The following is a 9,531-nucleotide window of genomic DNA, read 5'->3' as shown; positions in this document are numbered from 1 at the left end:
CCCAGCCCCGGGGAGGGTCCGGCGAGCGCAGAGCCCGCCCAGCTCATGGCACGGGTGAGCGGCGGCTCCGCCCCGGGCTGGGCTGGGCGAGGGAGCGGAGCCGCTCCGGGTCCCGCACCGCCGGGAGCATCCCGATCCATCCCGGATCCATCCCGGCTCCGGGGGGCATCCCGATCCATCCCGGATCCAGCCCGATCCATCCCGGCTCTATCCCGAACCATCCCGGCTCCGGGGGGGCATCCCGGATCCATCCCGGATCCATCCCGATCCATCCCGGATCCATCCCGGATCCATCCCGGATCCCGGGGCTAGCTCTGCCCCCGCAGGGACCCCCGGAGCATCCCGGGGCTGGGGCCACCCGAGGATCCCGGGGCTGAGCTGGGGACCCCCGGGCGGCGCGGGGGGCTCTGCCCGGTGCCCAGCGCCGGCCCCGGGGCTCGCAGGGCCCCCCCCGGCCCGAGGGAGCGGACCCAGCTCGGCGGATGCCCCGCAGGTCCCTGAGGATTTGTACCTGTCCAGGTAAAGCGCGGGGGGCCCGGGTTGGGGGGGACGTGTCCCCTGGGGGGGCTGGGTGACAGCAGAGCCCAAATCCCGTTTTGGCAAGTTTGGGATGCGTCTCTGTGGGTGCCGGGAGCAAACTCCATCCGTGCCGCTGGTGTGCCCTGCGGCTGGAGCCGGGCTGGGCTGGCCAGGGCAGCGCTGCGGGACCGGCAGCACCGGGCTGAGCTCAGCCCGGGCCCAGCACCGGCCCCGGGGCAGGACAGGCAGCGAGGATGGGCAGGGACAGCGCTGGAACCCGGGCTGGGATGTTTGGGGACTGCAGCGTGCTCGGGGGTCATAGCCAGGCTCCCCAGGTGCTTTGGGAACAGCACTCGGGGTGTCTGTGCCTGTGGCCTTGGCAGCAGCGAGGTGACAGCCCCCTGAAGGCTGGGGACCCCCTTTTCTGGGGGAACAGGTGCTTTGGTGCTGTTTATTATCCCCCCTTGGGCTGTTTATTGTCCCTCCAAGCAGGAAAAGGGACCTGAGCTCTGCGGCAGCTCCCAGGGAAAATGAAGCTGCCCTGGCCCTGGGGTGTTGGGATGGATGGAGAGGGCTCTGCACCCCAAATCCGGGACTCTGCCCCCCAAACCAGGGCTCTGCACCCCAAACCAGGGCTCTGCAGCCTGATCCTGAGGTCTGGGGGTGAAAAACCCATCAATCCCTGTGCTGCCAGCAGCAGGAGAGCAGTGCCTCTTCCCTTCCCAATGCCTCAGGCTTGATTTCCCAGGGATTTGAGCAGCAGGTCAGGGGGGTGTCGGAGCAGCTCAGTGCAACGCTCCGGGAAAGAGCTCAGTTAACAAAAAAAAAAGCCACAAATCCTTCCCTGAGCACCTCCACCCCCGTTTCCTCGCTCAGGAGAGATTGATGCTGTTTTCCTAATAGGAAAATACCTCTGGGTTTCATCCCAGTGCTGAGCACTGCAGTCTCTTTCCAGGTGATGCCTTGGAAATCTGCTTAACTTGCTGCTTAGAGCTCATTAGAGAGGGAGGTTTGGGGGAGAGAAGCTCTGAAAGGAAAGAAAAATTAGGAATTCCTTCTCATTTCCAGAGGAAATTGGGCAGAGATGGAGGGGGTTTAAAGGGGATGTTTGTCCTCCTGCAGGGAAAGTCAGTCCTGTAAACTTTGCTGTTCTCATATTAAAATAATTGGGAAGCAGGGAGAGGATCAGAGCACCTTGCTTGGGCACAGGGGCTTTTCAGGGCACAAAACGAGGCAGTTTAGGGTAAATCTCCATCACGTTGCTCTGTGAAAATGTCAATTTTCAGCTCTAAACAGCAAAGTGGGCCCTGAGCTGAGCTCAGCCCATGACATGAGCTCAGCACGTTCCCAGCCAGGGCAGGACTGGGATTTATCCATTGCACGGGGAGGTTTGTGCCAGAGGGAGGAGGTGGGCAGGAGCTGGGCACCTCCCAGCCCCATCCCAGCATTTCTGTCACTTTGGGTCACAGTCAGGGCTCCCCTTCCTCCTGCTGTCCCAGGGATGGGCCCTGTGCCCCTGCAGAGGGGGCCAGGCCAGCACAGCTGATATCCATGCCATGAAATTCCCACTTTTGCCCGTTAAAGTCCGAGCCTGGGTGGTTTTGGGGGGAGTTGATCACCCCCATGCAGTGCCTGAGGCCAGGCCAGCTCCCTGGGTGGGCTTTGGGAATTCTGGAGAAGGGCTGGGGGCTCAGAGGGAGGTGTGGGGGGGTTTAGGTGCAGTGCTGAGGTTGTGTCCTTGTGGGGTTCTGTGGGAATCTCACAGCTCTCCATGGTCTGTGATTCCCTGGCACGGATGCCAGGGAACAGGGGGTGCTGGTCAGTTCCAGCAAATCCCTGGGTTTGCTTGTTGGGTGCTCTTGGGGATCCCAAACCCCCCTTTTCATAGCAGGAGCAGCTGGCTTGGGTAAACCCCCCTCAGCATCCCTGGTGCCTGTGCTGGGATCTGCCTGGGAGAGCAAATTCCTTTTGACCTGACTGTGAAAAACCCTTTTTGGGGGGAAGGCAACAGAGCTTTCCCCCTGCAGGAGCTGATTCCTGGGGAACAGCATCCCCTAAACCCCTCAGTGACCCCAAAATGGGGGAATGGGGCTGCCCCCCTCGACTGGGCCCAGGGCAAACCTCGGGAGAGGCTGGGAGACTGCAGGAGGCAGAGGAAGGTTTCAGCTGGAAAAGCAGCAAAGGGCTTGGAGGGCTCCTGGAGGAGGGATGCCGCACACAGAGAGCTTGTGAATGTCGCCTGTTTAGAGGCTCCCGTGGCAAATCGAGCGGCTCTGCCCCTTCCCGAGGGCTCCCGTCCCTCCTGCAGCTGCTGCCGGTGCCTGAGAGGAGCCAGGGCCGGGAGTGATGGAGGGGGAGAAGTGATGGAGCGTCCCTGCTGGAAAACCACCAGGCATTGGATCTTTGAGTTCTCCCGTTCATCCTGACGCTGTGTGCCGTGTCTCACGCATTCCAGGCTGTCCCCTCGCAGGGAGCGTTTGCCATGGACACCGGGCACGTGAGCAGATCCCGCTTCAGCGGTGAGTCCTCCCCGGGGAGCCGGGAAGGGGTCGGGGCAGAGCTGCTGGCCCTCACACCGAGGTCGTTTTGGGGCTGGTCCTCGCTGCTTTCCATGGGGAGAACCCTCTGCTCCATGTGCCCGCCGGGTTTTGCTTCCTAAAGCAAGGGTAAAACCCTTAAAACCTCCAAGTTTTCCAGCCTGAGTTCTTAGCCCTCAGAAACAGGCAGGGATGAGGGGGAAGCAAGCTCCCGTTCAGCTGGGATTTGCTCTAGGAGTTCCTCAGAGGTAGGAGCCAGTAAAAGATTATTCTGCTATTTTAATTTTCATTCCAAATTTTGCCCCTCCACCATAGCAGGAGCCCGGGAGCTCTGGCACGGGAAGCCTCCAACTGCTTCCCACAGCATCCTTGGCCGGGATGCAGGGATGGAGCAGAGCCCTTCAGGGCTTTGGATGAAGCAGGAGCCGGGTCCCATCCCAATGTTTAACCTCGGAGCTCCCCGTGGGCTTTTCCGGGGATCCAATTCGCTTTGGCTGGGAATGCTCGGCTCCTTCTGCCGTTCCTGCTGGAGGAGGGCCGGGGGGAGCAGCAGGTTGTCCCTGCGCTCGGATGCGATGTGGGAGTTCAGCCTGGCTTCGGGCTTTTTCCGGCTCCGGAGGAGGCAGCGGGAGCGCTGCGGCGCGGGGCTGCCGGGGGACTCCGGGATGAGGAATCCTCCTCCCGTTTCCCGCTCTCTCTCCCGTTTCCCGCTCTCTCTCCCGTTGTCCCCTGTCTCTCCCGTTGTCCCCTGTCCCTCCGGTGTCGCACGGGGCGCTCGGTGCCGGTTCGGCGCGGCGGCGATGGAGGCTGCTGCAATGCAGCAGGAACCGCTCGCAGCCCAGCCCGCCGCTCCCTCCCCGCGGGGCTCTCTGCCTGTTTCGCGCTGCTTTTCCCTTTGGTTTTTCCCTTCTCCCGGCTTTTCCCGGGCCGAGGGCGATGCGGATGTGCGCTGGGCACATCTGCCGGTGGGACAGAGCAAAGGGACCCCCGGCACCTGGGGAGTGACACGGCCACTCGCTGGGAGCGGGGACACAGGAGAACTTCATCTCCCGGCAAAGCCGAGCCAGGGCTGGCGTTTCTGGCTGGCAGAGCCTCTGCCCGACCCGGCTGGGAGCTGCGGTTCATCCGCTCCTGGGCCCGGAGCTCGGAGCCGAGGCTGAGGCTCCTCGCCGGGGTTGTGACCAGCCCCTGTCCCCTTGTCCCTCTGTCCCCCTGTCCCCGCAGTGGCCTCCAGCCCCCCGCGCTGGGAGATCGGGCTCTACGCCGCCGGCGCCTTGGCGCTGCTGGGAATCGCAGCCATCAACCTGTGGAAGCTGTGGCGCTCCGGGAGCTACCCGGCCCCGTCCCCGTTCCCCAACTATGACTACCGGTACCTGGAGCAGAAGTACGGAGCGGCGTGCCCGGACATCCGGAACAAGGTGAGGGGGAAGCTGCCTCTGTCTCCCTCCCTTTGCGGGATGCCGGAGGGGTGGGAGCATCTCCTGGATCCCCTGGCGGGGTGGAACGGCCACAGGCAGCAGCCTGGTGCTGCTGGAGCTTTTGGGGGATGGCTGGAGCCGGGAGCTGCGGGAAGATCCGGGCTCGCTGCCGCGGCAGCTTGAGGCCAGGCAGGGGCCAGGATGCGTCCAAGGAGGCGCCGGGGAAGCCCAGCTGTCCTGCTCGGCAGGGAGGGATGGGATTGGGATGGGATGGGATGGGAGAAGCCCAGCTGTCCTGCTCGGCACGGAGGAATGGATTTGGGGTTGGGATGGGATGGGATTGGGATGGGATGGGATAGGATAGGAGAAGCCCAGCTGTCCTGCTGGGTATGGAGGGGTGGAGTTGGGATTGGGATGGGATAGGAGAAGCCCAGCTGTCCTGCTCGGCACAGAGGCATGGGATGGGATGGGATGGGATGGGATAGGAGAAGCCCAGCTGTCCTGCTCGGCACGGAGGGATGGGATTGGGATGGGATGGGATGGATGGGGATGGATGGCAGCGCCTGCTCTCCTTTCCCTGGCAGCGAGGGCTGGCCCCGGGCTCGCAGCGGGCTCCAGGCCGGAGCTCTTCGTCCCGCAAGAGCAGCCTGAGGGCAGAGGACACCTTGGAGAGCATCCAGGAGCTGGGCAGCCTGGAGCTGATGGGCAGAGACCTGGGCCTGGCCCACTACGGGCCCCTGCGGAAATCCATCTCGGCCGACTCGCTCAACTCCATCTCGTCCATCGGGAACAACTTCGGGCAGGATTTCACCGTGGGGCAGGTGGAGGTGTGCATGGAGTACGACGCGAGGGCGGCCGCCCTGCACGTCACGCTGCTGCAGGGCAAGGACCTGCTGGAGAAGGAGGACGCGCGCTTCGAGTCGTGCTTCATGCGGATCAGCCTCCTGCCGGCCGAGCAGATCGTCGGCATCTCCCGGGTGAGCCCCTCCTTCCCCGCCACAGCCCCGGGAATGCCTGGATCACCCCGGGGTTTGGGTGGCAGCGTCCCTGGGCCTCATTCCCCAAGGAAGTGGTGGGGTTTGGGAGCAGGGAGCTGCAGGCATGGCAGGATCAGGAATGGTTGGCACAGGATTTAGGGGATATCAGCTCACCAAGGAAGTGGGGAATGGGGTTTGGGAGCAGGGAGCATGCCAGGATCAGGAATGGTTGGCACAGGATTTGGGGGATGTCAGTTCCCCAAGGAAATTGTGTGGTTTGGGAGCAGGGAGTGTCAAGCATGCCAGGATCAGAAATGGTCTGGCGCAGAATTTGGGGGATATCCATTCCCCAACGCAATCATAGGGTTTGGGTGTATGGAATTCCAGGCTGGATGTGGTTGACAATGGATTTTGGGGTGGGTCTCAGCTCCCCACAGCAGTGATGGGATTTGGGAGCAGAGAGCTCTGGACTGGCACAGGATTTTGAGGGATGTCCCGGGTGGGTTTGCAGAGGCAGGAATATCTCCCCCTTGGCTGGGATTTGGGCTGACTTTGTCATCTCCAAGCGTGGCTGGGGGCAGGTTTTCCTGCTTGGCTGTCCCTGCTGGGGAAGGGACACTGTGACACGTGGAGGAGGGGCCTGGGGTGGGATTTGGGGGGCAGTGGCAGTTTGGGCAGGTGCTGCTGGTGCCTTGCCATGGCCCCGCAGTCCCCTGAGCCCCACAGTCCCCTGAGCCCCACAGTCCCTCTCCTTCCCACGGCAGCCCCAGTGCTTTTCCCTCCCCACAAAGGACAGGGCAGTGGAAAATCCATGTGGCAGCGCTGACAGCCACAACCAGGGTTGGATCTGGGGCAAAACCTCCCTTTTTAAGTGCCTCAAAAGCTGCTTTTGGAAAGCAGGAGCCTCAGTTTTCTTCCAGCAGTTCCTCTGTTGCAGAGTCAGTTTGATTTAATCAGGATATTCCAGCAAGGAGTGGGAATTTGGTCCCCATTGAGGCACATCTCCACTGGGGTGGAGGTGCCATTCCATCTCCACAAACCGGCTGCTGCCTCCAAAACATTTCCACAGTGCCCTTTTAGACCATTTTCCCATCCAAATCTCTGGCTCTTTATTTATGCTCTGGAGATATTTATTATTTAGTGTCATTATTTATAATTCACCAGCACAATTTACCTCCTCAGCTGCCCCAAGGCCATGGATAAAGGCCCAGCCATTTTTTTTCCCCCAGTGCTTCTGGAGGGTTTTAAAATAGCAGCTCCTGTTTGGTTGTACTTGATCCAGAGCTCCCAAAATACAGTGTGGGCTGCAGACAGACAGTCTGTAAAATCTGCAGGGCTTTAAAATCTGCTCTTCACACAGAGGAACTCTGGAGGTTGGTGGTATCCATTGGGAGAGCATGGACGAAGAAGGCAGGAATGGCAGGTGCTGCCTTTGTGTCCTTTATCCCAGGGATGGAGCAGGGTTAGGAACAGACTGAGGCAGGAGAGAGTCCTTGGAGGAGGTGACTGGAGAGTCCTTGGAGAATTTCCTGGTGGGCTTTAGGGGTGACACAGCCCCACAGAGACGTCCCTACTCCACCCAGATTTGGGTGGCTTTGGGGAGCTGGTGGTTCCACTTTGCTCCAATGCTATCCAAGGCTGCAGCTTTCCATCCCATGGGACATCTTGAGTACTGAAACAGGGCTGGAGTAGGGAAAAAAAAAAATCCCTAAATCCATGACTTCAGAGCATTTCCCCTCGGCCAGTTCTTTGGGATCAGCACCTGCAGGATGAGCCATGGGAGCTGCTGTTGCCTGTGCTCCCAGGGAATGACCTGATACAGGGACACAGCTCCATTCCCACTGGGCACATTCAGGAGCTGGCTCTGCTTGGGGAATGGCCGAGGGTTACACCTTGTAGCTATAAATCCTGTCACCCTGATAACGGCCAAGCTGGATGTGCATCCGCACTCCCAGGGGCTTGGGATCTATCTGAGAGCACTGGGCCAACGCTGATTCTCTAATTAAACTAATTAACAGTCACTGGGGCAGGTCACAGCCCTGTTTTCACCTCAGTGGCTGAGCAGTTGCTGCAGTCAGGTCGGGAATAAACCCTCCCGGTCGGATGGGGCGTGCCCTGGGGATCCATGCCCACGGGATGGGGCCGAGCAGGGCTGCAGCCCCCAGCCCCAGGCGTGCCAGGGCTATTCCCCCTTCCCACGGCAGATCCAGAGGAGCTCCTACTCGGTGGCGTTCGACGAGCGCTTCTCGGTGCCGCTGGACCCGGCGGCTCTGGAGGAGAACAGCCTGCGCTTCTCCGTCTTCGGCGTGGATGAGGACGAGCGCAGCGTCAGCACCGGCGCGGCCGAGCTCAAGCTCTCCGACCTGGAGCTGGCCACGCGCCCCTTCAACGCCTGGCTCTACCTGCAGGACACCAACAAGGTGAGCCAGCGGTGTCCCCGCTCCCAGCGGGGGTTTGGGACGTGGCTGTGTCCTGACTGTGGTGTCCCTCAGGCGGTGGACACGGTGGGGGAGATCCTGCTCTCCCTGAGCTACCTGCCCACGGCCGAGCGGCTCACTGTGGTGGTGGTCAAAGCCAAGAACCTGGTGTGGAGCAATGGGAAGGTGACTGCAGGTGAGGGGGGCTCCAAGGTGGGGTTTGTCCTGATTTATCCCGTTTGCTTCATTGGGAGTGGCTCCCCGTGAGGACAGACCTGCCGGGAAGGGCCACCAGAAAGGTCCTCCTGCTTTCCCCACATGACTGGGAACACTGATCCCTCTCCTGCCCTCCGAGCAGATCCCTTCGTCAAGGTGTACCTGCTGCAGGACGGGAGGAAGATCAGCAAGAAGAAGACAGCGGTGAAGAGGGGAGACACCAACCCCGTGTTCAACGAGGCCATGATCTTCTCCGTGCCCGCCATCGTGCTCCAGGTCTGGCCCAGCATGAGGGGGCTGGGGAGGGGGCACATCCCAGGGCTCCTCAGGGGAGCTCTTGGAGGTGTGGGGTTCTGGGGGCTGATTTTGGGGGTTGTAGGTGTGTGGGGGGGCTTTTGTGGGGTATATGGATGTGTGGGCGCTGTTGTGGGGTATAGGGATGTGTGGGGGCTGTTATGGGGTATAGGGATGAGTGGGGGCTGCTTGGAGAGGTGTGGATGTGTGCAAATGGCTGCTGGAGGGGGGATGAGTATGGGGTGGGACTCTTGGGGAGGATATGGATGTGTGGGTTGGGATATAGCAGGGTGCACAGGGATGGTTTGGTATGTGGACAGGGTGAAGATGGGTTAGGGGATGTGGGGTAAAAAGAGAGGGATGTGTAAGTGTAGGGGGGATATGAGGGTGGGGATTTGGGGTCCTTCAAGAACAGGGGTGGGTTTGAACAACAAAGAAGGGTTTAGGGGATGTGGGGTAAAAAGAGAGGGATGTGTAAGTGTGGGGGGGATATGAGGGTGGGTATTTAGGGATTTTGGGGGGCCTCAAGAACAGGGGTGGGCTTGAACAGGGTGGAGGCTGTGTGTACATGGGCTATGGCAGGCTGGGTGGTGACACACGGATGTGCTGGCCTGGTGGGTGCATGTCCCCATGCAGAGGGCACAGGGACACGTGTCTGGCCGGGTGTGTGTGTGTGTGGTGACATCCCCGTGCCCGGCAGGAGCTGTCCCTGCGCGTGACGGTGGCTGAGAGCGGCGAGGACGGGCGCGGTGACAACACGGGCCACGTGCTGATCGGGCCGGCGGCCAGCGGCATGGGCACCACGCACTGGAACCAGATGCTGGCCACGCTCCGCAAGCCCGTCTCCATGTGGCACCCGCTGCGCAGGAATTAGGAGCCCCAGATCCTGGGGACAGCGGGCCCGCAGCAGGGACTCGGTGGCACCCACAGGGCCGAGCTGCTGAGGGGCCCAAAGCACCTGGAGCATGGATAGAGCGGCTCCGTGGGCACATTCCGGGTCACTCCCCATGTGCCGGGCCAGAGCTGCCAGGCCGGAGCCAAATGGACCAAAACCAGCAGGAACCTCCCCAGACTGCGGCTCCCAAGCGGTCCGTGTGCTCTCAACGGCCTCAAAATCCATGGAATCCTCAAATGGGGACTCTGAGCAAGGGAG

The 9,531-nt window shown here is 61.3% G+C and overlaps 1 protein-coding gene across 3 annotated transcripts; it reads left to right on the top strand.

Annotated features, from left to right (window-relative positions):
- The first annotated feature begins 308 nt into the window (after positions 1 to 308).
- Positions 309 to 9,375, top strand: SYT12 (synaptotagmin 12). Of its 3 annotated transcripts, none has more exons than XM_054275134.1 (8): positions 309 to 519; positions 2,975 to 3,038; positions 4,281 to 4,474; positions 5,059 to 5,451; positions 7,656 to 7,871; positions 7,944 to 8,064; positions 8,227 to 8,360; positions 9,079 to 9,375. In XM_054275134.1, exons 2-8 carry the CDS (start codon positions 3,002 to 3,004, stop codon positions 9,250 to 9,252), a joined length of 1,269 nt encoding a protein of 422 aa, XP_054131109.1. In that variant the 5' UTR covers positions 309 to 519; positions 2,975 to 3,001; the 3' UTR covers positions 9,253 to 9,375. The 3 variants fall into 3 exon arrangements, with proteins under 3 accessions (XP_054131109.1, XP_054131108.1, XP_054131107.1); XM_054275133.1 differs by having other exon boundaries at positions 2,828 to 3,038; XM_054275132.1 differs by having other exon boundaries at positions 2,808 to 3,038.
- The last annotated feature ends 156 nt before the right edge of the window (positions 9,376 to 9,531 follow it).

This window comes from Melozone crissalis, unplaced genomic scaffold, assembly GCF_028551555.1.
Source record: "Melozone crissalis strain CALT ecotype California unplaced genomic scaffold, PUWL_Pcris_2 ptg000018l_1, whole genome shotgun sequence".
Lineage (NCBI taxonomy): Eukaryota > Metazoa > Chordata > Aves > Passeriformes > Passerellidae > Melozone > Melozone crissalis.
This window is presented reverse-complemented; position numbering and strand designations above follow the sequence as displayed.